The sequence below is a fragment of the Anolis sagrei genome, chromosome X (assembly GCF_037176765.1).
Source record: "Anolis sagrei isolate rAnoSag1 chromosome X, rAnoSag1.mat, whole genome shotgun sequence".
Lineage (NCBI taxonomy): Eukaryota > Metazoa > Chordata > Lepidosauria > Squamata > Dactyloidae > Anolis > Anolis sagrei.
The window spans coordinates 73,618,996-73,646,883 of record NC_090034.1 but is presented as its reverse complement, the minus strand read 5'-3'; the positions used below and the strand labels follow the sequence as shown (position 1 = coordinate 73,646,883).

Here is a 27,888-nt window from a genome sequence, read left to right as displayed (position 1 = left end):
TTCTGTTATAAACTCCTCATATAAACGTTATCAAGCCATTCCCCAATATGATGCTCTCCAGACGCTTAGATAACTCACCTTCTCCCAACACAACAGGACTTGAAAGTCATATTAACACCAAGTCCAGGGAGGGTGAGAATTGCATTGTCTGAAAGACACCAGACTCAGGAAAATTACTCAAAATTAAAGATGGGATATAATCCAGTGAGAATACCCCCCAGGCCAGCACGACAGGAATGAGCAAGATCTTTATAAAAGCACACTTGTTCTTGGTGCAAAAGAAGGCACATACAGAGTGAACTTCCCAGTTAGTCAGAATGCCCACCTTCTCTCCTCCTGCCTCCTCTCCTTTAAATAAGAGAGTTATTTTTTAAGTAAGGTCAGTTTTGTTGTAGACACTAGTAGTCCGCGCGCATACCGCAACGAGCGCATGTGTCGTGTACCGGCATGCCTCGGGAACAACTGTGCTCAGTTTCCGCTCTGTAGCTAACCTGTACGGTTCTGTTCTGTGCTTTAAAAATGTTTAAGACTATCAATTCACCCTCCACATGTGAGGTTCCCTCAGTGATACGGTTTTTGTCAGCAAGGAACCTGCCTGCTGCAGAAATTCATCGACAGATTTGTGAAGTGTACGATGATACTGTTATGAGTGAAAGCAAAGTGCGTAAGTGGGTATGACAATTCAAAGATGGCCATGACAACATCCATGATGAGGACCGCTCCGGTCACCCTTCTTTGATTACAGACGATTTGATTTGATCGCACACTCAAATGTTTGGTTTTTGTGGTCCTCTGTTAGGAGTTTCGGGACCCAACGAGAGCACAGTTTCCTAAACTTTAGGTGTTCAGAAACAATGTTGTAAAGCACTGATCTCGACACATCGGGAAATTTGTTTGAGAGACCTGTTATTGTGAAGCACCTGTTCTCACAAATCCTCGCTTCAACTGAAGCCACCAAATCGTCTGTAATCAAAGAAGGGCGACCGGAGCAGTCCTCATCATGGATGTTGTCACAGCCATCTTTGAATTGTCGTACCCACTTACGCACTTTGCTTTCACTCATAACAGTATCACTGTACACTTCACAAATCTGTCGATGAATTTCTGCAGCAGGCAGGTTCCTTGCTGACAAAAACCGTATCACTGAGTGAACCTCACATGCAGAGGGTGAGTTCATAGTCTTAAACATTTTTAAAGCACAGAACACAACCGTACAGGTTAGCTATAGAGTAGAAACTGAGCACAGTTGTTCCCGAGGCATGCCGGTACATGAGCATGCGCTCGTTGCGATATGCGCGCGAACTACTAGTGTCTACAACAAAACGGACCTTACTTAAAAAATACCCCTCGTACAACAAAACGTGTGCCCTTGCCTTGTCTCATGGGATTGCTTTGTAGTAAGCTTGCTGATTCCAAATATCACAGGTATGATGATGATGTAATGCACAGAGAATTGAAGAGTATGTGCTGTGTGCTTTGAGATCTCTCTCTGTTTGCATGTCAGGAGAGAGTGATGAGTAAAGAAATGCTCAGAATATTGGGGAGCAGAGAGGAGTTCTACCCTGACACAAATATGTAATGCAAATTGCACTGCTCGCATTTTTTGTTTCCTGGCTTTGATTTCTTATTTGCTAAATTATCTCTTTTGCAACAAAGTAATTCAGTGGCACTCCTTGTCCTCCTTGGCAGTGCCACTGAATTACTTTGTCCAAGTAGGGCCCCAAATCCCCCCACTTCCAAACTGACAAAAGGGAAAGAAGCATAACATCTAAAAAAATAGGTTACTAATCTATAAACTCCCATAATTCTGAAGGGCACCAGGTTAAGAAAGGCTGAACTACAGTCCAAACTACAGATCGGAAAGTAGAGCTGCGCTTTTAAAACCGAGACTCACGCTTTGTGCCGTTAATTTGAACACTGCTGCCAAATTTGGGGGTGAAAGCAGTGCAGTTCCAATCTGCTCAGCCCTAGAGGCTGCGGAGGAAGGAACTTCCGTCCCTGAGATGTGCTCGAATACCTGAGAATACATTGCAAGTTATCATGCCCGCTCACTTTTTTCCTTTTTTTTTCCTCTTAAAGATTAAAATATACAAAAATACAAAACAGAATATTTATACTTAAAAAAAAGAAAAAAGAAAAACAAAACACATCAACCCAGAAAAGAAAAAGAACCCAAAGATACGTCATACACGTACGTTGCTATCATTGTAGTGCAGAGGTTCTTCCACTTTGAGGCTTCAGAGCAAAGAGGGGGGCCTACCCCTCTCCCGCAGAGCAAGTCCAGCTGTCCGCGGGAGCAAAATAAATTAGAGGCAGAGGCAGAGAAAGCAGGCAGGGCAAGGGAGCAACGGCTCTTTGCCTGATGGGTGGCCATTCAAAACGAGAAGGAAAATCAAGGACCCTTGTGCTTACAATGAAAATGGGACTTGCTCAGCGAATTGGCTTCTCATCAGGAAGCCCCAAAGACTCGACAACTAGGCAAATTCTGCTGTGTGTCTATATTTGTGTGAGTTTCAGCAGTAATCATACTAAGAGCATACATGGGAAGCAACATGGCAAAACAAGACCTATGGGCAATCCCAGGCTTGTGATGACTATAGATCTCTGGCTCAAGACAAAAAGTGTTGGCTGGGAGGATAGATAAGCCTTTGCATACCACAAAGTGGCCAACATTCCCTCAAAAGTGTTGAAGGCTTTCATAGTCTGAATCACTGGGTTGCTGTGAGTTTTCTGGGGCTGTACGGCCATGTTCCAGAATCATTCTCTCCTGATGTTTTGCCCACATCTATGGCAGGCATCCTCAGAGGTTGAGGGGTTGTCGGGTGATGCCTGCCATAGATGTGGGTGAAACGTCAGGAGAGAATGCTTCTGGAACATAGCCATACAGCCCAGAAAACTCACAGCAATCCAATTCCCTCAAAAGTCTTTGTCCAGAAACAACAAATCCTAGTGCAGAGAGCCAAGAAGGGGATAATAGGGGGATGTTATCAACCTTATGGAAGAAATACAAATACTCTTATCTGTTTTCTCTCATTCAAAGTCCTGTATTTGAGGGCAAACATCTATCATTTCCTCAAGGCCTTGAAATATTTGGGGCATTCCTGATAGCTGGTACAAAGTCTCAAGCTTAAAATAATTTTAACTGGGAGAGAATATAAGGCAATTATGCGGGCTTCCTGCCCCACAACCTAATGCCAAACTGGAGATAATTCCTATTTCCTATACTTTCTCTGTCTGAGCAGAAAAAAGGAGTTTCAGGAGGTGTTGTTTGTCACGTGGCAAAGTAACAACACTGCTGAAATTCCCTCCTCTGGATAACAATTAAAGATATAGAATCTCTCCCCAGAAGTGCATACTACAACTCCCAACATCCCCAGCAAAGAGAAATGCTAGACTGGAGGAGGAGAGCTGTAGTGCAACAAAGGGCTGCGGATTCTATCACATCTAATATCTCAGTATCTTCTTGAAACAACACTGCTATAGCTGGGATCCTAAGGGAAAATGTCTTCCAACTAAAGGAAAATCACGCAAATATATACACACAGTCGCTTTGGGATTTTAAATATATGTTTTTGAATTGTCTTGGATTACAGGACAAAAAAAATGTGATGTTAGACCCCCATTTCCTTTGGGAAAGGGACCCAATTTGAGGCTCTCATCCGACAAGATGATGTCCGAATCAGCATCCATCCTCCCTTAATTTCCCCCGATTTCCTTACCCACCATAGGCGCTGTTGGCCCCTTCCCACTGCCTGCCCTCCCTAAGTATGGAGGCAAAGGCTGATCACTGCTCCCCCTTTTTGCTGACTTGATGCCCTGAAGCCTGTTCAAACTCCGGCTGATTCCTAAGTGATTTCCTGACATCATTCCCTGGTTTCTGGAAGCAGAGGTGAGCTGTGCATGTCTTCCTCCTCCCGAAAGTAGGCTGGCTTTCCCTGAGAACTGGGCGACTGCTGCGTTTTGACGGGGCAGTTGGCCACCATATGGGCAATGCTTTGGCAAAAGTGGCATTTCTTTGGCTGAGGCGGGAGCTTGCATTCTTTGGCATGGTGATCCAGGCCACCGCAGTTGTAACATCTGGGAAGGAGGAGAAAAAAAGGGAAGAGTGGGGGGAAATGAGGACAGGGAGAAGGTCACACCTGTTATTTGAAAGGCAGGAGAAACCTCAACCATCTAATTTGTGAGAGAAAGCTGCAATAGCTACTCAAAAAGTTATAATTATTCATGCCGTCGACCATCATTATTCACAATACCCAACACTTACCATAACTAAACCACAAGAGAAGGTTTCAGTTAAATTAAGCTCCTCATTTGGGGGTGGGAAACATGAGGCTGTTCGGATCCGAACCTGGAAAAGTTACTTTGTGGGACTATAGTGCTGAGATTTGTTGGAAATAGTAACCTTCCAAGCCTCCACTAACTGTAAATGTGTGTAATTGTAAACCTATATTGTATTGCCAGTTTGACTGCATCTCTTTGGTGTGGGAGGGGCTTCAGACATAGGACTCAATTTTTGTGTTCAGTGTGCTTTTAAACCTCAATGGAGATGGATGCAGTTTGTCTCCTTTCACACTTTAGTGAATACAGTTAATACAATGTATTGTCGAAGGCTTTCATGGCCGGAATCACTGGGTTGTTGTAGGTTTTTCTGGGCTATATGGCCATGTTCTAGAGGCATTTTCTCCTGACATTTCGCCTGCATCTATGGCAAGTATCCTCAGAGGTAGTGAGGTGTTAATACCTCAGGTAGTGAGATGTTAATAACAGTTAATACAGTTTGGACTGTATCTATATGCTTAAGGACATTGGACTATGGATTAGTATCCTGAATATATACAAGAAGTTTGTTAATAAACCTGATACGTTATTTTTAAAGAAGACAATACTGTTTTTTGTCTCTTAAGTGCATATTTTAATTAGGAGGTTTTTAAGGGAGAGTAGATGGGCAGCTCCAACTTCAAAGAAACAACCATCTTCTGCTAACCCAATATATTTTTGTAGTGGCATGTCTTTATCCTTGGCAGTTTAAAGACGTGGTTCTTCAGTTTAACAGCTGAGTTACCTGTGTGCTATTACACAAATGCTTATGAATATCACTTGTTCAAAGAGTTGACTTCTAACAAGGTCATGCTTTTCTTGACTAGCAGTTTTCAAAAGTTGGTCTCCACATGTTCATGGAGATTCACATTTGCCAAACAGATGTGACATCATTTTCACCTTTTCAATAAGGTTATGGTGCACTTACTTCCAATAGGTTATGGAATTTCCAACAGGATTAACCCAAAGCCATGTTGGTTGAGGGATTCTAGGAACTGTCATTCAACAAAGGACCTTTTTCAAACTGAGCTTCCCAGACTGGACTACAGCTTCCAACATGCCTGCCCACTGGCCATGCTGGCTGTAGGTGATGGGAACAGGGTGCCAAAACATCAGGAAGCTGCTAGTTTCCTATTTCTGTACGAATGGACTGATTCTGAGGCACATGGGAGAAGGTACAAACCAGTTGGAAACCCAATTTGCCTGCTTACTTATCTTTCCTCCTTTACCCTTTCTCTCTCTCACAAATATAGCACCCTTCCTCCCCAACAGCATAGGGATGTCTCCTTAGAGCAGGCATGGGCAAACTTGGTCCTTCCAATTCTGGCTCAATTCTATTGTTGGTGGGGTTCAGAAATGCTATAAATCACAGCAACTACAACTTCCAAATGTCAATGTCTATTTTCCCCAAACTCCACCAGTGTTCACATTTGGGCATACTGAGTATTTGTGCCAAGTTTGGTCCAGATCCATCATCGTTTGGTCCAGATTCATCATAGGAGTCCACAGTGCTCTCTGGATGTAGGTGAACTACAACTCTAAAACTCAAGGCCAGTGCCCACCAAACCCTTCCAGTATTTTCTGTTGACCATGAGAGTTCTGTGTGCCAAGTTTGGTTCAATTCCATCATTGTTGGAGTTCAGAATGCTCTTTGATTGTAGGTGAACTATAAATCCCAGCAACTACAACTCCCAAATAACAAAATCAATCACCCCCCCCCAACCCTACCAGTTTTCAAATTTCGGCATATCAGGTATTTGTGCTGAATTTGGTCCAGTGAATGGAAATACATCCGGCATAACAGATATTTACATTACAATTCATAACAGTAGCAAAATTACAGTTATGAAGTAGCAACAAAAATAATGTTATGGTTGGGGGGGGGGTCCCCGCAACATGAGGAACTGTATTAAGGGGTCGCGGCATTAGGGACCTCATCACACTAGAGCAGGGGCCCTCAAACTTTTTAAACAGAGGACCAGGTCACAGTCCCTTAAACTGTTGGTGACCGGATTATAAGTTGAAAAAAAAACATGAATGAATTTGTATGCACACTGCAAATATCTTATTTGTAATGCAAAAATGCTTAAAACTTTTGCAGCACAATTAAAACTTGTGCGCCATTTGCGCCCGTACCTTGGGAAGTCTGATCTGGCCACAGTGGTCCATGCTCTCGTTACATCCCGAATAGATTACTGCAACGCACTCTACGTGGGGGTGCCTTTGAAGACTGTTCGGAAATTAGTCCAGCGGGCGGCAGCTAGATTACTCACCGGAGCATCATACAGGGAGCATACCACCCCTCTGTTATGTCAGCTCCACTGGCTGCCAATCCAATTCCGAGCACAATTCAAAGTGCTGGTTTTGACCTCCAAAGCCCTATACGGTTCTGGCCCAGTGTATTTGTCCGAACGCATCTCATTCTACGTCCCGTCTCGGAGTTTAAGATCTTCTGGGGAGGCACTGCTCTCGGCCCCACCTCTATCACAAGTGAGATTGGTGGGGACGAGGAGCAGGGCCTTCTCGTTGGTGGCCCCTCACCTGTGGAACTCACTCCCTAGGGAAATTAGGTCATCAGCATCCCTCCTCTCCTTTAGAAGGAAATTAAAAACATGGATTTGGGACCAGGCCTTCGGGTAATCTGGCAGATAGATAAGCGACGACTAGAATTGATGGATTGGACAATGTGGAATTTGAATTTACGGACTATGAGCTGGTAAACGTTGAGCACTAGATTGTTTTTAGGGATTGTGATGTATAATGGATTATTTTAATTGTTTTAATTACTGTTTATATGTTTTATTTTTTACCTTGTTGTTGTGCCGGCATCAAATTGTGCCTTTTTGTAAGCCGCCCCGAATCCCCCCTTAGGGGTTGAGAAGGGCGGGGTAGAAGTGCGAGAAATAAAGAAATAATAAAAATTAAAACAATAAAATAATTAAAATGAAGAACAATTTTAACAAATATAAACTTATTAGTATTTCAATGGGAAGTGTGGACCTGCATTTGGCTGATAAAATAGGATTGTTGTTGTTGTTGTGTGCTTTCCCAGAATTCTGCATGGGGTAGGAACAGAATTTAAAGTAGATTCATTCTATAGTGTGATGAAGTACTTCGAAAGTTGAGAACCACTGTATTAAAGGGTGTGTGACATGCATATGGAATGAATGAAAGGTAAATATGAATGCCACTAGAGGGCAACCTTGCGCCATTGTCACACTCCTAGTGACCAGTTAGATCCAGGTTGTTTACAACTTTTGAGGAACTGGCAGGAGAGGGAGATGCCTTGAAGATGAGTTTAAGACAGCATTTCCTAGTTGAGGTCCAATTGGTATGTTGAACTACATCTCTAATGATCCCCCATCATATTGATGGAGATTTTTTTTGTCATGTCAGCAGCAACTTGAGAAACTGCAAGTTGCTTCTGGTGTGAGAGAATTGGCTGTCTGCAAGGACATTGCCGAGGGGACGCCCAGATGATTTGATGTTTTTATCATCCTGGTGGGAGGCTTCGCTCATGTCTCCGAATGAGGAGCTGGAGCTGATAGAGGGAGCTCATCTGCGCTCTCCCCGGATTCGAACCTGCGACCTGTCGGTCTTCAGTCCTGCCGGCACAGGGGTTTAACCCACTGCGCCAACCGGGGCTCCTATTGATGGAGATGATGGAACCCTATTTAAATGCATCTGGCAGGCACCAGGTTAGAGAAAGATGCCTTAAAATAATATCCATTCAACTCTATATACGAATAAGGGATCTCTCTCAATGGTAAACCACATCTTTGGATGAAGCCATTTTTCTAAGCTTGCTAAAGATTCAGGGTAAAATATCCAAAAGAGCTGCTCGAAGTCTGAACTGACGAAATTGAGTTAAACAGACCAATGTCTTCACACAGAGCAAAACATGCCATTCCGTTGGGAACACTCCATTATGGCGCCTCTCTTCCCCTTTCCCTGAGCGGCTCAACCTCGTGGCACAAAAGGCGCAGAGGGAAGGGGAATTGGCTATGGAAAAAACCCACTCATCAGCAGCCCAGCGCCATCCAGCAAACACATGTTCACAGAATGGGAGCATCGGTCCATGCTATTCAGCCCCGGGTGTTTCTGACCTCTGACCTTTCACTTTGAGTTTTTTGCCCTTTCCCTGGAAATTTGCATCTGCTGCTCATTCAAAAAAACAATGTTGAAGGAAGCATCCGCGGGCAAAGAAAGGACTGCCAGCTCATCCCCAGCCAGAGGAGAGGAGAAGAGACAGCCCTTAAGAGCCAGGGGGATCAATTGAACGAATCCAGGGAGTGAGGTGAGCTCCCACTCTTAGCCCCAGCTTCTGCCAACCTAGCAATTCAAAAACATGCAAATGTGAGTAGATCAATAGGTACTGCATCTGCGCTCCTTGTAGTCATGCTAGCCACATGACCTTGGGAGGTGTCTACGGACAACGCCGGTTCTTTGGCTTAGAAATGGAGATGAGTCGGACACGACTAGACTTAATGTCGGGGGAAATGTTTACCTTTATGAGTATTATTATATTATTATTTAAAACAGGAATGGGCACAGTGCGATCAAAACTATTATACTTGGGAAGGGTAATTTTTTTTGTCTCACATTGTCTATAGGACCATGAAGCTATGCGTTTTGTTGGGATTTGGGGGGGGGGGAGCATATTTTATGCTCAGAAGAGACCCAATTTTGAAATCACCTCAAAAAGGCTCCTCCTGGGCCTCAGATGACATGACAGGGACCTGGTGAACATGTCCTCTCTCTCTGTTTGAGGATACTTGGGTCTTTCTTTTTCTGACAGGGTGCCACAGAAGGGCAGGGAGAGGGGCACAGAGCCATCCTCTAGCCCAGAGTGTGCCTAACTTGGTTCTAGGTATTTTTGGACTTCAGTTCTCCAAATCCCTGGTTGGAGCCTCTAGGGAGCTGAAATCCAAAATAGTTGGGCAGGCAAAGGAGAACTTGGGCCCTCTAGGTGTTTTGGACTTCAACTCCCACAATTCCTAACAGCCTCAGGCCCCTTCCTTTTCCTTTTCTCTTTCCTTTTCCACTTAAGGGGATGAGGGGGGAAAGGAAAGGGCCTGAGGCTGTTGGAAATTGTGGGAGTTGAAGTTCAAAACACTTGGAGGTCCCAAGTTCGCCTATGCCTCAGCTAGAAGACCACAAAGTTTGCAAATGACTGCTCAATAGCTGTCTGACCCAACTATAAAGCACATTTAACACTCTCCGCATAGTCCAAAACTGAAAAGCCAATGGTGCAGATGATTAACCTTCCAACTCTGAGACCCTTTCTACACTGCCATAGAAAATCCAGATTATCTGTTCTGAACTGGGTTATAGGGCAGTGTAGACTCATGCAATCCAGTCCAAAGAAGTTAACATGGATGATCTCCTTTGACAATCTGGATTATATGGCAGTGTAGAAAGGACCTGAAATTCTTTGGCCTCCCTTGCAGAGATTAGCAACTTGCTATCCTCCAGATCAGTGGTCCTCAAACTTACTCATGCCACGACCCCTTCATACAGTTCCTCATGTTGTGGTGACCCCCAACCATAACATTATTTTTGTTGCTACTTCGTAACTATCATTTTGCTACTGTTATGAATTGTAATGTAAATATCTGATATGCAGGATGTATTTTCATTCACTGCCCCAAATTTGGCACAAATATCAGATACACTCAAACTTGAACGATGATGGGTTTGGGAAGAAATAGACCTTGACATTTGGGAATTGTTGTTGCTGGGATTTATAAGTAAAGGAAAAGATTTTCCCCTGACATTAAGTCCCGTCATGTCTGACTCTGGGGATTGGTGCTCATCTCCATTTCTAAGCCGAAGAGCTGGCGTTGTCCATAGACACCTCCAAGGTCATGTGGCCAGCATGACTGCAAGGAGTGCTGTTATCTTCCCGCTGGAGTGCTACCTATTGATCTACTCACATTTGCATGTTTTTGAACTGCTAGGTTGGCAGAAGCTGGAGCTGACAGTGGAAGCTCACGCCGCTCCCCAGATTCGAACCTGCAACCTTTCAGTCAACAAGTTTTAGCAGCTTAACAGTTTAACCCACTGCGCCACTGGAGGCTCCGGGATTTATAGTTCACCTACAATCAAAAAGCAATCAAAGAGCAAAACTCAAACAATGATGGATCTGCACCAAATGATAGAATTTGGCCAAACTTCCTACACAGAAGCCCCATGACCAACAGAAAATACTGTGTTTTCTGATGGTCTTTGGCCACCCCTCTGACACCCCCTCACGACCCCCACAGGGGTCCCGACCCCCAGGTTGAGAAACACTGCTCCAGATATTACTCAATTTCAGCTCCCATCATCCTTCCCAAGGAACCCTGGGATTTGTAACGGAGAGCTCTAGTACTTCACCAAACTACTAACCCTAGGATTCCATATGATGCAGCCGCGGTAATTAAAATGGAATTGTGGTGCTGTAATTGTGTAATGTATTCCAAGTACACAAACCTTCAGCTCTCATCATTCTCAGGCAGTGTAGCCAATCTTTTTCCAGCAAAAAAAAAATCTACTAAACTACATCTATAGCACACTTGCAAAACACTCAACTAATTTCAAAATATGAGGGTTATCTGGAAAGTAAGGCATGTAGCTCTTGTGAGGAATTTTCTTGGGGGAAGTTGGTATCGCTACCATGTAGCAGGAAGCCAACAGATGAGCAGTGGACAGTCGTCAGTAGCTCATCGACTGGCGTTGTGGTGAAGGTTAGAGATTAGCGTCCTCATTCCGTTTACCTCCAAGTATGAAGTTTGTGCTGTAATACACTAACTAAATGCTAAGGGCATTAACGCTGCTGCGATTCATCATGAAATTGATTCAGTTTATGGAGAGGACATCATGTCAAGATAGCATGTGACAAAATGGCTATGGAATATATTGTGAGACCATAAAGGAACTTCACAGAGTGATTCAAAACAAACGTGGCGGGATGCTGATGGCAGGAGTCTGTCTCCCTCATGACAATGCGCGTCCGCACACTGCTCACGCAACACAAGAGTTGTTGACTTCACTTGATTGGGATGTGTTAAGCCATCCCTCCCACAGCCCAAATCTCGCACCCAATGACTATCATCTGCTCACTAAACTAAAGGAACACTTGGGTGGAAAACACTTTTCCAACGTGTGAAAATCGAAGTAACGAACTGGCTGAAAAATGCGGAGGGAAACTTCTATGACACAGGCATCAAAAACTCATCCCACGGATGACAAAATATATTGAACTGAATTGCGATTATGTGGAAAAATAATGAAATACCTATGCTACAATCCATGTAAGTTTTAGTAAAATATATTCATTCTTTGTAGTTTTTAAAAAATCTTGTAACCTTACTTTTTGGATATCCCTTATACCAGGGGTCCTCAAACGTTTTAAACAGAGGGCCATGTCACAGTCCCTCAAACTGTTGGAGGGCTGGATTATAATTTGAAAGAAAAACATGAATGAATTCCTATGCACACTGCACATATCTTAGTTGTAGTGCAAAGAGCACTTAAAAACAATACAATAATTAAAATGAAGATCAATTTTAACAAATATAAACTTATTAGTATTTCAATGGGAAGTGTGGGCCTGCTTTTGGATGATGAGATAGGACTGTTGTTGTTGTTGTGTGCTTTCAAGTCATTTCCGACTTAGGTTGAACCTGAGTGAGGGCCAGGTAAATGACCTTGGAGGGCCGTATCTGGCCCCCAGGCCATAGTTTGAGGACCCCTGCCTTATACTATTGTTTTGCTTGCCTGCGTACCTTTCCAAGTTAGAGAAGACATATCTGAACAAGGCCTTACCGATCTCCTTTTGACCTGCGCTTCTGAAGGTTTTTCCCCTTCGGTCTCCTCTCACTGCCGATGCAGAACACACCTCCTGGGCCAGTGACTCGAATGGACTCGAGACCTTTGGAAGATTTCTTGAAGGTGAATTCAACGGCCTCTCCTTCTTTCAAGCTGCGAAAGCCTTCCATGTGGAGCTTGCTCTGGAAGCCAGGGAAGAAAAAGGGAACAGAAGAAGTCAACTACAATGCTAGTTAGGGAGATGAGGCGAGGAACCCCGATGTAGGCTCCTTTCTTCTAGGCAGAAGGTGGGTGCAGATCAGAATGGAGAGCAAGCCCTGGAGCACAATGACTGGGAGGAAGAGAGAGAGCTACCAAAGTAACTACACAAATGTTCTGGAGACTCTTGGAAAGTTGCAAGAAGCAATCACGGAAGCCTTCCAAAATTGTAGCCCGCTCCTGCTCTACCAGCTGAATGAGAGATTTGTACAATCCCTTTCTTCTTGCTTGGAGCTGAACCTGTCAAAACACAGTCATCTCCCACCTGGAAATGAATTATTCACAAGTGGGTAGCAGGGCCACATAGGCCATCTTGAACTCTTTGGAGGAGAAGTGGGGAAGGAAGGAAGGAAGGAAGGAAGGGAGGGAGGGAGGGAGGGAGGAAGGAAGGAGAGAGGGAGGCAGGGAATAGGTGTTGCCAATTGAAGGAAGTAAATGTTGCCAATTGAAGGAAGGGGTATTTCCAACACCAACAAGAAGCTATGACAGTGGTTCTTAACCTGTGGGTCCCCAGGTGTTTTGTCCTACAATTCCCAGAAATCCCAGCTGGTTTACCAGCTCTTTGGATTTCTGGAAATTGAAGGCCAAAACATCTGGGGACCCACAGGTTGAGAACCACTGAGCCAAGAGTTTTGCCCCAACACAATAATAATATTTATTTATTTATTTACTTCTATACCGCTATTCTCAGACCGGAGGCGACTCACAGCAGTTCACAACACACAGGAAACAGCAAAGTTCAATACACCAATATAAAAACAGTTAACAACCTAATCAATACACAGTTAGTACACAAATTACTATAATAACCAATCACTAGCATCTCATCACTAAAAACACGATCCAGATTCATCATCCATTGTTCCATTCCTATGTCATTACCAGTCATTGCACTAATTATTCGAACGCCTGCTGAAATAACCAGGTCTTTACTTTTTTGCGGAATACCATTAGAGATGGTGCTAATCTAATGTCTGTGGGAAGGGCGTTCCACAGCCGGGGAGCCACCACCGAGAAAGCCCTATCTCTCGTCCCCACCAGCCGTGCTTGAGAAGCTGGCGGGATCGAGAGCAGGGCCTCCCCGGAAGATCTCAAAGTCCTGGTGGGTTCATAGGCCGAGATGCGGTCGGAAAGGTAGCTTGGGCCGGAACCGTTTAGGGCTTTAAAGGTCAACGCCAGCACTTTGATGATGATGATGTTGCAATCCCAAGTGACAGCAGGATTGAAGAGAAACAACTGGAAAAGCTGACACAATGTGAAGATTTAAAGATCAAACTGCAAAGACTGTGGCACAAGCCAATAAAGGTGATCCCAGTGGTGATCGGCACACTGGGTGCAGTGCTTAAAGACCTTGGCCCAGACCCGTAGCCAGGATTTTGATTCGGGGGGGGGGGGCTGAGTCTGAGTGAAAGAGGGTCTACCCTAGCAAACCTTTTGTATCATTACCCCAATACCCCCATGCATATGGGATATATTGAGTATGGTGATCAGATCATGATATGAATAAACATAACAGTTTAAATAATGTACCAGTAAGGCCTTCTCGCGGACCACCATGAGAATTTCAGGGGGGGGCTGAAGCCCCTCAAGCTCCCCCCCTGGCTACATGCCTGCCTTGGCCTAAACTTAAACACAATCGGCGCTGACAAAAGTGTCCAATGTGTGATCCAATACAACAGCCAGCAGAGTGATCTTGTCTGATGGACTCATCTTGTTGTATTTCTAATAATAATAATAATAATAATCCAGAATTGAAAAGTTGACGACAGATCCCAAATGTAGACTCTGCAAAGAACCAGATGAAACAATAGATCACATCCTCAGCTGTTACAAGAAGATCACGCAGACAGACTACAAGCAGAGGCATAGCACCATTGCTCAGATGATTCATTGGAACTTATGCCACAAATACTATCTGCCTGCAACAAAGAACAGGTGGGATCACAAGCCAGAAAAGGCTACAGATAATGAACATGTCAAGCTACTCTGGGACTTCCAAATTCAGACAGAGTTTTGGAGCACAATACTTCTAACCTCACGATTGTGTTAAAAGTTGACAGGAAGAAAATGAACACATTTTTTCATCTTCTGACTCCAGTTTAGATTTCTGCAGGAGTGGCCTAATCCAAATCTCTCAAGCGATTGGTTCTGCCATATCTCTCAAGGAGGAATTTACAACCTTCTGGACCCAGCTGGACATCCCCTTCCTATTAGATGCAATGAGCCAGGAGGAACAAGGGGAGGAAATGACCAGGCACCTTGTTTGCAGGCCTCAACAAGCCAGTAGCCCAAGGATGCAGCTCAGTTCAATCCCTGGAATCTCCAAGCAGAAGTAGGGAAGCCTCCAGATCCAAATCTTGGAGAGTGGCCACCAACCAAGTCAATGGAATCAACTGTCTAATTCAGTATATGCAATTCCAGGTGGCAGCAGAATTGACAAGAAGCAACTGGAAAAGCTTACACGATATGAGGATTTAAAGATAGAATCGTAAAGACTCTATCAAGGTGGTCCCAGTGGTAATCGGCACACTGGGTGCCGTGCCTAAAGACCTTGGCCTGCACTTAAAAACAATCGGAACTGACAAAATTACCAACTGTCAGCTGCAAAAGGCCACCCTACTCGGATCTGCACACATTATTCGCCGATACATTACACAGTCCTAGACACTTGGGAAGTGTCTGACGTGTGATGAAATACAAAAGCCAGCAGAGTGATCTTGTTTGCTGTGTACTAATCTTGTTGTGTTTCTAATAATAATAATAATAATAATAATAATAATAATAATAATAATAATAGATGTTATACTTTTCTAATACATACAAACTTTGTATGATCAGACAATGGTAAACAAAAAAAAAATTGAGATCTGATCTGACCTGAGTCCTCTTGGGGAGATAGGGTGGGCTACAAATAAATAATAATAAATAATAATAAATAAATATTATTATTTATTTAATAAATTATTATTATTATTACTATTATTATTATGTGATTTGCAGAGTTGGAAACAAAACTTTTGAACTTCCAATTGTTTAGCAATACTAAACTGCAAAAAATCCCTCTTCCCTACTATACTAGACCAGAAAACCTGAAGAGGAATAGGCATGCATATATGTGTGTTGAAGGATTTGTGTGCATTTTGTTTAAATCCAATTGCTAGTCTTAGTGAGAGTGGATCTATTACCTCAATGAGATTTCCCCAAGTGTTGATCTATTTTATTCCCTGCTGATTCTGTTACGGTCTATATTAATTGGGACTAGAAATTGGATTTAGACCATCAACACATATGCAGGACTAACGTGGCATTCTGTATTATATATAATGCATTTGCAGAAGCAAAGACAATTAGAAATGGCATGCATTTGCATGCATGCACGTGCGCACACACATACACGGAGGCAGGCATGCATGCACACAATTCAACTAATTAAAACTCAATCAGCTTCATTGAAAGTCTCGATTGAACTGTCATACTTGTAACATCTGCAGAGGGCCGAGATCAGGTCTCTAAGGACCGCTCTCTTGCGCTTCTCCCCTCCCCATTGCCCTCCATTTCTCAGCAATAAAAATGGATCAATGAGCTTTTGTTGTTGTTGGTTGGTTGTTATCGTCCTCCCGGAGCACTTGGCAACACACATTGCTCCTTTTTGGGGATGCTAGGGAAGGTTTTAGGGGGAAAGAGCCTTCCTCAATTCTCACTTTCATAATACTTTTCTCAAGCGATGATTTGGTAAACGTTTGGCAAAACCTGGCCCCACTGGCTGAACCAGAATCAGAAGTCTCGTTTCCTGCCCAAATTCTATCATTAGTATCCCAACATTAGAAGTAATGAGTCATAGAAACTGATGGAGAGTGGAAAGGAGGCCAGAATCAAATTATATTTCCAAAGTAAGGTAATGGAAGGTAAACAAAGTCATTTCACCGATGTTACAATTAACATTTTGTCGTTTTTAGTCTTTTTAAGACGTTAACCTTTTAACAAACATCACAGTTTAGAATTGTAAACATTGTAGTGAAGACCAATCATAAATGACATTTTAAACCGAAACAAGTACCGTATATACTCGAGTATAAGCCTAGTTAGTCAGCCCACTTGGCTTATACTTGAGTCAAGGCTATTTATTATTTTATTCTGTTATTATTATTAATTTTTATTAAAAGATAAAGGTTGTCCCCAGACATTAAGTCCAGTCATGTTTGACTCTGGGGTGTGCTGCTCATCTCCATTTCTAAGCCGAACAGCCAGCGTTGTCCATAGACACCTCCAAGGTCATGTGGCCAGCATGACTGCATGGAGCGCTGTTACCTTCTCGCCAGAGCGGTACCGATTGCTCTACTCACATTTGCATGTTTTCGAACTAATAGGTTGGCAGAAGCTAGGGCTGACAGCGGAAGCTCACGCCTCTCCCTGGAATTGAACCTGCTACCTTTCGGTCAACAAGCTCAGCAACTCAGCGCTTTAACCCACTGCGCCACTGGGGACTCCTTAATTTTATTACATTTACATTATTCTACTCTATTATAGGAGCCCCCAGTGGCGCAGTGGGTTGAATCCCTGTGCCGGCAGGACTGAAGACCGACAGGTCGCAGGTTTGAATCCAGGGAGAGGCGGATGAGCTCCCTCTATCAGCTCCAGCTCTTCCTGTGGGGACATTAGAGAAGCCTCCCACAAGGATGATAAAAACATCAAATCATCCAGGCGTCCCCTGGGCAACATCCTTGCAGACGGCCAATTCTCTCACACTAGAAGCGACTTGCAGTTTCTCAAGTTGCTCCTGACACGACAAAAAACAAAACAAAACTCTATTATGATGGTATTTATTATTTTATTCTATTATCATTACATTTATTATTTTACTCTATTTATTATTATAACATTTATTATTTTACTCTATTTATTATTATTACATTTATTATTTTACTCTATTTATTATTATTATTACATTTATTATTTTACTCTATTTATTATTATTATTACATTTATTATTTTACTCTATTTATTATTATTACATATTTATTATTTTACTTTATTATTGTTGTTATTATTACATTTATTATTTTACTCTATTTATTATTGTTATTATGACATTTATTATTTTACTCTATTGCGTGGAGCTACCTTTGAAGACTGTTTGGAAGTTTCAAATAGTCCAACGGGTGGCAGCCAGATTTCGCACACAACTCCCCTGTTACGTCAGCTCCACTGGCTGCCAGTCTGCTACTGAGCAGAATTCAAAGTGCTGGCTTTAGCCTATAAAACCCTAAACAGTTCGGCCCAGTTTACCTGTCCGAACGGATCTCTTCCTATGAACCATCTAGGAATTTAAGATAATCTGGGGAGGTCCTGCTCTCGATCCCACCTTCTTCACAAGCGTGACTGGTGGGAATGATAGACGGGGCCTTCTCGGTAGTGGCCCCTAGGCTGTGGAACTCCCTCCCCAATGAAATCAGAACAGCCTCCTCTATCCTATCTTTCAGGAGAAAACTTAAGACATTGTTATGGGACCAAGCATTTGGACTGTGACTATAGAAATGCAATACTTGAGATCTTTAAGTGATGGACTGATGGACTGATTCTGGACAATGATTTTGAACTTGCGTGATTTTCACTGTTGTTTTAACAATGTATGTTTTATTGCTGGTTTTAATCGTAATTGTTAATTTTTATTTTTATTTTTGGATTCTGTTTGTTTGTTGGGCATCCAATTGTTGCCAGTTGTGAGGCCGCCTTGAATCCCCTTCGGGGTAAAGTATGTGAAATAAATTAAGAGATAAATAGTTATTACTGTTACTATTACATTTCCATTATTTTACTCTATTATTATTATTATTATTATTATTATTTTACTCTAATTATTACTACTGGAAAGATACGTAAACACATTTACATTGAAGAAGGTTAGAATAAGGGTTGGGCAGTCATATCTAAAATTACAGTTTTATGTAAATATTCAAAAACATTTAACCTACCGATGCCTCAATTCATGTAGTTTTATTGGTATTGGTTTTTATTTTCAAATTTACTAGTAGCTGCTGCTTTTCCCACGCTCGGCTTATACTTAAGTCAATACATTTTCCCAGTTTTTGGTGGTAAAATATAAACCTCGGCTTATATTCAGGTTGGTTTATACTCGAGTACATACAGATATATTTCCAAAGTCATGCAATGGATGGGAAGGAAGTAATTTCACCGATGTAATAAGTAACATTTTGTAATTAGTTTTTTAAAGATGTTAATCTTTTAACAACCATCACAATTTAGAATTGTAAACATTGCAGTGAAGGACAGCCATGAATAGCTTAAGCAACGGGGATGCGTTGTTTTAAAAGTAACTTTCCAAACTCAAATAGGTTTAGGTACTGACAGAATCTGTCAACGTTTTCACTGATGGAAATAAATAACAACAAGCTTCAAACACATGCATGCAGATTAGATTAATTCCCACTGTTGGGAATCATAGAATCATAGAGTTGGAAGAGACCTCATGGGCCATCCAGTCCATCCCCTTGCCAAGAAGCAGGAAAATTGCATTCAAAGCACCCCCAACAGATGGCCATCCAGCCTCTGTTTAAAAGCTTCCAAAGAAGGAGCCTCCACCACACTCAGTGGCAGAGAGTTCCACTGCTGAACGGCTCTCAGTCAGGAAGTTCTTCCTAATGTTCAGATGGAATCTCCTTTCTTGGAGTTTGAAGCCATTGCTCTGTGTCCTAGTCTCCGGGGCAGCAGAAAACAAGTTCGCTGCCTCCTTCCTGCTGCTTGAATCAAATTAAGGGCAGGGTCTGCTCTGACACTTATTAACTTATTTTAAAAAGTAACTTCCCAAGCTCTGCTCATGAGCAATACATTTGGGATAATTTCCTCATCCTTATTAGGTCACACATTTTCACTCTGACCCTCACCAGCTAAGTCAAACATGAGCAAACGTTGGCCTTCTGGGTGTTTTGGACTTCAACTCCCACAATTCCTAACAGCCTCAGGCCCGTTTAAGAAGCTGAGGAGGGAAAGGAAAGGGCCTGAGGCTGTTAGGAATTGTGGGAGTTCAAATCCCAAACACCCGGAAGGCCGAAGTTTGCCCATACCTGAGCAAAGCAATTTTTAGTTCTCATCTTTCGAAAATGGGGTAAAACCTTTCATCTTATCACCTTGCATAAGAACTTCAACTCTGCTCAATAAATAGGATAAATCTTCAACTCCTGAGACGGATCATCTTGCCGAGAGATCGGCATATCTGTCCATTATCTGCATGGATCGAACCTGGTGGGGCTCTACAAGCCTGCCTTTGATGTCAGTCCATGGCGGTCAATTCAATGATTTTCAACCCCAATATAATGGATTTCACCCACAGTCACAGCTGCTTCCCTATGATGTCAATCTCCAGATGAAGCAAAGACGAAAGGGCCCCTGCTCTCCTCGTTCATACACAGGTATCAAAAATATAGGGTCAAACCATAGGCAAAGCTTGAAAGATGGCTTCAAGCTTTGCTTTCAAGTCACATGTGCCCATCTAAGCGGACAGGTCAACGTTTGGACAACGTTTTTAGCTAGGAGACGTTGATGATAATGATGTTGGTTTTTATTGTGGTTTAATATTGTCTTAATCTGTATTTTGCTATTATGTGTACTGACTTGAAAACCACCTTGAGTCGCCGATAGTATAGTAAATAAATAAAATAATAATAAATAAATACTAATCTCTAAACTGAACAGACTCAGAAGTCTTGCCATTAGAGACAAGTCAAAGAAGACTACTAGGCTGTGAAAAATGGCCCATCTATAAAGAAATATTAAAGAACTATAATGACCTTTATATCATGAAAACACTAGAAGAAATAAAATTATGTTACAAAAGTATTTCCTGGTGTCAATACAGACAGATAAAATAATACTCTGAGAAAGATAAAATAATAGGTTTTATGGAGAAAGAAGCATTTTGGGATGATATAATGTCCACAGAAAAGAAATTATTTACAAAAAAATATATAAGAAATTATTGGAATGGAATACAGAAATGGAACAGGTAAAAGAATGTATGAATAATAATAATAATAATAATAATAATAATAATAATAATAATAGAATCATAGAATCAAAGAGTTGGAAGAGACCTCATGGGCCATCCAGTCCAACCCCCTGCCAAGAAGCAGGAATATTGCATTCAAATCACCCCTGACAGATGGCCATCCAGCCTCTGCTTAAAAGCTTCCAAAGAAGGAGCCTCCACCACACTCCGGGGCAGAGAGTTCCACTGCTGAACGGCTCTCACAGTCAGGAAGTTCTTCCTAATGTTCAGATGGAATCTCCTCTCCGCGGGGTACAAATACTTTATTTGTACCCCGCTACCATCTCCCCAAGGGACTTGGTGTGGATTACATGAGGCCGAGCCCAATACAACAATACAAGCAATAAACAACAATACATGCAATTAAAATAAAAACATAGACAATAAAATATACAACATTATCAATAAGACAACACACAATTAAAAACAGTGGGAAGGCCAAATGTAAAATTAAAATTGGAAATAATGCTGGGACATGAACAAAAAGGTGATAGTGGTGTTTGTGGAAGGGAATACGAGCAGACATAAAGAAATGTAAAGTGCTTGGAAGACAAAGTGCTATGTGATCATTATTCCGGGAAGGCACACTAGAACAGCCACGTCTTCAACCTCCTCCTGAAGACTGCCAAAGTTGTCTTCAATGGGCTACCTTTATTAGACAACCAATAAAAATGGAAGAATGGGAACAAATGTGGAATCATAAATTGAAATTTACTTGTGCATATGATTGAAGGTTAAAAAATGGTATAAGATGATGTACCAATGGGACATAACTCCACAAATTTTGGGAAAAATTAATAAAAATATTCAAAACAAATGCTGAAAGTGTGAAACCCAAGAAGGCACTGTCTACCATGGGTGGTGGATGTGCGACAAAGGAAAAGAGTATTGGAAGAGAATACACAAAGTAGTCCGAAAGATTCTATGCATGCAATTGGAATTGAAACCAAAATATTTTCTCTTAGGGATATTAGATATAGGTATAGAACATCTATTTCTGTTTTATTGACTATTCTAAAGTCTTTGACTGTGTGGATCATAATAAACTGTGGCAAGTTCTTGGTGGGATGTGCATACCAAATCACTTTATCTCTCTCCTGAGGAATCTGTATAAGGACCAAGTAGCAACAGTAAGAACTGACCATGGAACAACAGACTGGTTCAAGATTGGGAAAGGCATATGGCAGGGTTGTATACTCTCACCCAACCTATTCAACTTGTATGCAGAACACATCATGCGATGTGCCGGGCTAGAGGAATGCAAGGCTGGGGTGAAAATTGCTGGAAGAAACATTAACAACCTTAGATATGCAGATGACACCACTTGATGGCCGAAAGGGAGGAGGAGCTGAGGAGCCTTCTAATCAAGGTGAAAGAAGAAAGCACAAAAGCTGGGTCGCAGTTAAACATAAAAAAAAACAAGATTATGGCAACAAGAATGATTGACAACTGGGAAATAGCGGGAGAAAACGTGGAGGCAGTGACAGACTTTGTATTTCTAGGTGCAAAGATTACTGCAGATGCAGACTATAGCCAGGAAATCAGAAGACGCTTACTTCTTGGGAGGAGAGCAACATCCAATCTCGATAAAATAGTAAAGAGTAGAGACATCATACTGGCAACAAAGATCAACATAGTAAAAACAATGTTATTCCCGATAGTCACCTACGGATGTGAGAACCGGACCATAGGGAAGGCTGAGTGAAGGAAGATAGATGCTTTTGAACTGTGGTGTTGGAGGAAAGTTCTGAGAGTGCCTTCGACAGCAAGAAGATCCAACCAGTCCATACTTTAATAAATAAAGCCTGACTGCTCATTGGAGGGAAGGATAGTAGAGGCAAAGATGAAGTACTTTGGCCACATCATGAGAAGAAAGGAAAGCTTAGAGAAGACAATGGTGCTGGGGAAAATAGAAGGAAAGGGGGAGAGGAGCCAACCAAGGGGAAGATGGATGGAGGGTATCCTTGAAGTGACTGGATTGACCTTGAAGGAGCTGGGGGTGGTGACGACCAACAGGGAGCTCTGGCGTGGATTGGCCCATGAAGTCACAAAGAATCGGAAACGACTGAACGAATGAACAACAACAACAACAGAATAAAATAAAGCTAAAGTCTTTAACAACTTGACAACAACTGCAAGAATTGTATGCGAGAAGTTGGGAGGGAAAAAAGAAATACCTTCATCAATGGCTTGTGAAAATTCTAGATACTATCCATATGAATATGGAAAGTGAACAGTAAAACTACAGATTGGGAACCTTTTAAAGACTTTATGACCCAGGAAAATAGAAGTTTAAGAATTTAAGACAATCCAACTCAGTGAAAAATGAGTATCCCGAAAAAGCTACAAAAAAGGAGAAGCAAAGAGTGAAGAGAAGAAGGTGCTGAAATGGAAAAACAAACCCACCATTTAGGAGATTGGAAGTCAACAAACTCTACGACCTTCCTTCCCATTCTTTCCTTACTCATCCCCCATCATACCCTTACTTTTCCCATTAATGTCTACATTTTTAGTTAAATATTTAAAACAGTTTAATAAAAATTATTGGGGGAAAAGAAGAATCCTCCACCTTGTGTGACTGTAGAGCAGAATAAACAACTCCGCACCTGTATGCTTGTCCACAATGCCCTGCCTCATGCACAGAGGAAGAATTGTTGACAATGCGGTTGCTGTTGCCTGTTTTTAGTCTAAAATTATTCAGTCACTTGTGCTCTATTTTACCAGTTTTATCATTATTTATGCAGTGCTTTTGACATGAAATAAATAAATCTCTAAGCTCTCCAACAGAAAATTTAAAATACATTCCCGTTGAGGAATGTATAAATCCATCTGGCCCTCTGAGGAGCTATATATCAGAAATAGACCTTGGTGGCTTCCATATTATTGTGTTTTTTACGTGGGTGGGCATCATCCTCATCAAGTTGCTCTCTTCTGGCCTTGCTGGCTACAACTGCCATGCTGGAAACTGCTAAGCCTGAAAGGTAATGTCTGAAAAGGCTCTACCAAACATGCGAAAACATGTTACCTAATGTGTGGAGTGGAACAGGGGAGGGAATGCCCACACAGCCAGGGCTGCCAGTTCAGGGTGGCCGATGGGTGTCGAGCTCTTGAGAGACGTTAGGAGGAAGATAGACTGATAGGGCGAAAACCTGAGACCTGGTGCTGCCCTTAAGCATTCTGCATTATGTTTAGAAAGACGCCTGGATGCAGGGAAGATGCATTCCTGGCCAGACCACCGTTATTTGAAACCTTGGATATGCCCAAATGCCATTAAATTAACTTGAAATTCGTTTATGCATACCTTATTCACTGTGGTTGAAGATACTTTTACACAATACATGTATAAAACCAAGTCTGCATACAATGAAACATAAAAACGCAACGGTCCATATGTCCGTGCCACCCATTTGGGCATTTCAGACTTATCTAATATTTTGGATTTAGAAATCCCAGATAAGGAATGCTCAACATGGACATTGCGGGAGAGATTGCTAGTCAGAGGCATTACAACGCTGGCCCTTTCATCACAACGCTGGCCCTTTAATTAGGGAGAATAAAGCCTGAAGCAAAAAATTTGGGGGTGCCCCTCCCCAAAAAAACTGCAAAATATTATTTATTTTGGGTTGTTGTGAGTTTTCTGGGCTGTATGGCAGGCATCCTTAGAGGCTGTAAACTAGGCAAGTGGAATAATGTCCAGGGTGGGAGAAAGAACGCTTATCTGTTGGAGGCAAGTATGAATGTTGCAATTAAACACTATAATTAGCATTTCATGGCCTTGCAGCTTCCAGGTCTAGCTGATTCCTGCTTTTGGAAATCCTTTGTTAGGAGGTGTTTGATGGCTTTTGAGGAACAGTGTTCTTAACAGACATGAAGAGAACCATCTACTGCATAGGGAAGCTGATGAAGAAACACAACCTACAAACTATCTACAGACCCACTAAGAAAATCCAACAAATGCTACGTTCAGCAAAGGACAAGAAGGATCCTCTCACCTCTGCAGGAGTCTACCGTATACCATGCAGCTGTGGACAAGTCTACATAGGGACCACCAAACACAGCAGCATTGCCCAAACTTGAATCAAGGAATACTGCAGACTTTTTTTTCATGTCAGGAGCGATTTGAGAAACATGCAGGTCGCTTCTGGTGTGAGAATTGGCCATCTGCAAGGACATTGCCCAGAGGACACCCAGATGTTTTGATGTTTGACCATCCTTGTGGGAGGCTTCTCTCATGTCCCCACATGGGAAGCTGGAGCTGACAGCGGGAGCTTATCTGTGCTCCCCCCAGATTCGAACCACTACTGCAGCCTAACTCAACCAGAGAAGTCAGCGATAGCAGAGCACTTGATGAACCAATATTATTTGAGAGCACAGAAATGCTGGACCACTCTAACGGCCACCATGTCAGACTACACAGAGAAGCCATTGAAATCCACACGCGTGTGGACTATTTCAACAGAAAGGAGGAAACTATGAAAATGAATAAAAACTGACTACCAGTAATAAAACAACTCTAAAATTAGGACAGTAATTAAAGAACAACACTCTGAAAACAGGGGAATTCCAGACATGAAACAATCAGGGCCAGCTAACACCTCCCAACAAAGGAATGCTGTGTAGCAGGAAGCCAGTGGAAGTGAATGAACAGTTCCAGTTGTCAGTAGCTCATCAACTGGCATTGGGGTGAAGGTTAGAGATGAGCATCCTCATTCTGTTTCCCTCCAAGTGCGAAGTTTTTCATTCTGTAATACGCTACCTAAATGTGAAGGGCATGAACACCCCTGCGATTTATTGCAAAATCGTTTCAGTTTAATGAAGAGGACATAACATCAAGGCAGCATGTGACAAAATGGGGAAGGAATAAATTGTGAGACCATAAAGAAACTTCACAGAGCCATTCAAAACAAACATCGTCGGATGCTGACGGCAGGAGCCTGTCTCCTTCATGACTATGCGTATCCGCACACCGCTCATGCAGCACAAGAGTTGTTGACTTCGTTTGGTTGAGATGTTTTAAGTCACCCCTCTCACAGCCCCGATCTTGCACCCAGTGACTATCATCTGTTCACTAAACTGAACAAGCACCTGGATGGAAAACACTTTTCCGATGACGAGGAGGTAAAAATCAAAGTGACGAACTGGCTGAAAAAGGTGGAGGGAAACTTCTATGACACAGGCATCAAAAACTCTTCCCACGAATGACCAAATATATTGAACTGAATGGTGATTATGTGGAAAAATAACGTCATACCTAGGCTACAATCCATGTAATTTTTATTAAAATATATTAATTCTGTGTATTTAAAAAAAATATTTTAACCGTACTTTCCGGATAACCCTCATAATATGTCAAAATCAAGATTTACTTTCCGGATAACCCTCGTATCTCCAGTAAATCTCGATCCCACCAGCATCACAGGCTCGGTTGGTGGGGACGAGAGAGAGGGCCTTTTCGGTGGTGGCCCCTCGACTCTGGAACTCACTCCCTAAAGACATCAGACAGGCCCCAACCTTGGCAGTCTTTAGGAGGAGCTTGAAGACGTAGTTGTTGTTCCCAGAATAATGATTCCATAGCACATTGTCCTCCAAAGCACTTTACACTTTTTAGATCTGCTCGTATGCCCTTCCACAAACGTCACTATCACCTTTTGTCTATGTCCCAGCATTATTTCCATTTTAATTTTACATTTGGCCTTCCCACTGCTTTTAATTGCGTGTTGTCTTATTGATAATGTTGTATTTTTATTGTTTATGTTTTATTTTAATTGCTTGTACTGTTGTTTTGTTTGTATTGTTGTATTCGGGCTCGGCCTCATGTAAGCCGCACCGAGTCCCTTGGGGAGATGGTAGCGGGGAACAAATAAAGTGTTGTTGTTGTTGTTGTTGTTATTATTATTATTATTAAACACAGGCAGATGGATTAGTATGCTGTTTTCGGAGTGTGCAGCAGCATACCTTCGTTTATTTTGAGGAGGTTGGCCAACCAAAGAGAACGGAAAACAATCTTCTTTTCCCTATGGGAAAGAGAAGAGAGCAAATCCCAAGGAAGGCCACCCCTTCCCTCCTTGCCCGCCTGCCCGCCTGCCTGCCTCCCTCCCCTTTGGCCCCGGGTCTTTTGAAGTGACCTGCAAAAGAAGCTGGTGGTCCTCTGAGCATCCCAAGCCCTCCTTCCCGCTCCCCTCCCCTCCTTCCCAAAACACACACATTGTTCAAATTCCTCTGTTATCAGATAGGTAATCAAACTGAAGCCCATTGAATTAGTCAAATAGCCCCTGCCTTGCTTCTGAAAGGAAGAGGCCCAAAGCCCCATCCCCACACACCACACACAAAGCCAGAAAATTCCCAGGCCTTCTCCAAAAACACTTCCACCCCCTCCTCACCCTCCCCCTTCCCCAAAAAGGAATAAAACAAAGCCAAACCCAGGAGCAAAGGGGGGGATTCTGGATGCAATGGGAAGGGATTCTGCTTTTCCGCCACCAGGAATGGGCATCAAGGAGGCAGAGAACAAAGCCTCGTCCCTGTCTTTGAGGATGGTCAAATTCCAGGAGTTCCGCAGATTTTGGAGGAGGGGTGTTTGGCGGGAGTTGTTGGGGTTCGGCACAAGAGATGAGGACATCCCCAGCACATGCATCAATATATATCTGTGTATCAAGGGGATTTGTTCAACAGCCTACATATAATTGTGTAAATCACTATAAAAATGGAATCGGATAAAAGTAGGTACGACGTACTACTTGGGAAAGTTAGTCCCCACATCTACAAATGCTGCATCTATATTTATTTATTTATTTAAAAAAGGAGTAAGATAAAATATAGGTGCTCCACATCAGTCCTCCATGTCCACAAAGTCTGCATCTATGCATTCCACCATTTGGAACTTGAAAATATTTGTTTACAAATCCAAAGTCAACCTCGATTTTGCCATTGTACATAAGGGTCACTATTTCACTATACCATTTGGTATATTTATTTATTCGTTTATTTATTTACTCTATCGGTTGATGAAAATGCTCAAAGTGTGATGTAAATACTTATGGCAATGGTCATCTGGGCCCAGAAAACCGATCAGAGGTGTTTTAAACAGACAAAGACATAATCCCCATCTCTAAGTCAAGAGTCAAAGCAATATATTGACCTCTCACATTACATTTGTATTATAGACTTATGTTGTTGTTTTATATGTGTATGTATTGTTGTTTTATGTGCCACACTTGAAGTGCTTCTGTGGGCTTCCCCGAGTCTCTTCAGGGAGATGGTGGCAGGGTACAATAATAATAATTATTATTATTATTATTATTATTACTATTGCTATTATTATTTTACAAAATCACAGCATGTCACAGCAAACGAGATCCATATGCTGGATTTTGTAGCACAAAATCACAAGTCGAACACTTCCCAAGCATTATTATTATTATTATTATTATTATTATTATTTG

The 27,888-nt window shown here is 42.2% G+C and overlaps 1 protein-coding gene across 1 annotated transcript in view; it reads right to left on the bottom strand.

The window, feature by feature from the left end:
* Positions 1-3,863: 3,863 nt before the first annotated feature.
* LIN28A (lin-28 homolog A) overlaps positions 3,864-27,888 on the bottom strand; it is a 79,757-nt gene continuing 55,732 nt past the window's right edge. The window contains exons 3-4 of the mRNA XM_060783744.2: positions 12,127-12,311; positions 3,864-4,077 (exon numbers count right to left, since the gene is read on the bottom strand). Of these exons, the coding sequence (XP_060639727.1) occupies positions 3,864-4,077; positions 12,127-12,311 (399 nt within the window). The remainder of the gene's footprint in view (positions 4,078-12,126; positions 12,312-27,888) is intronic.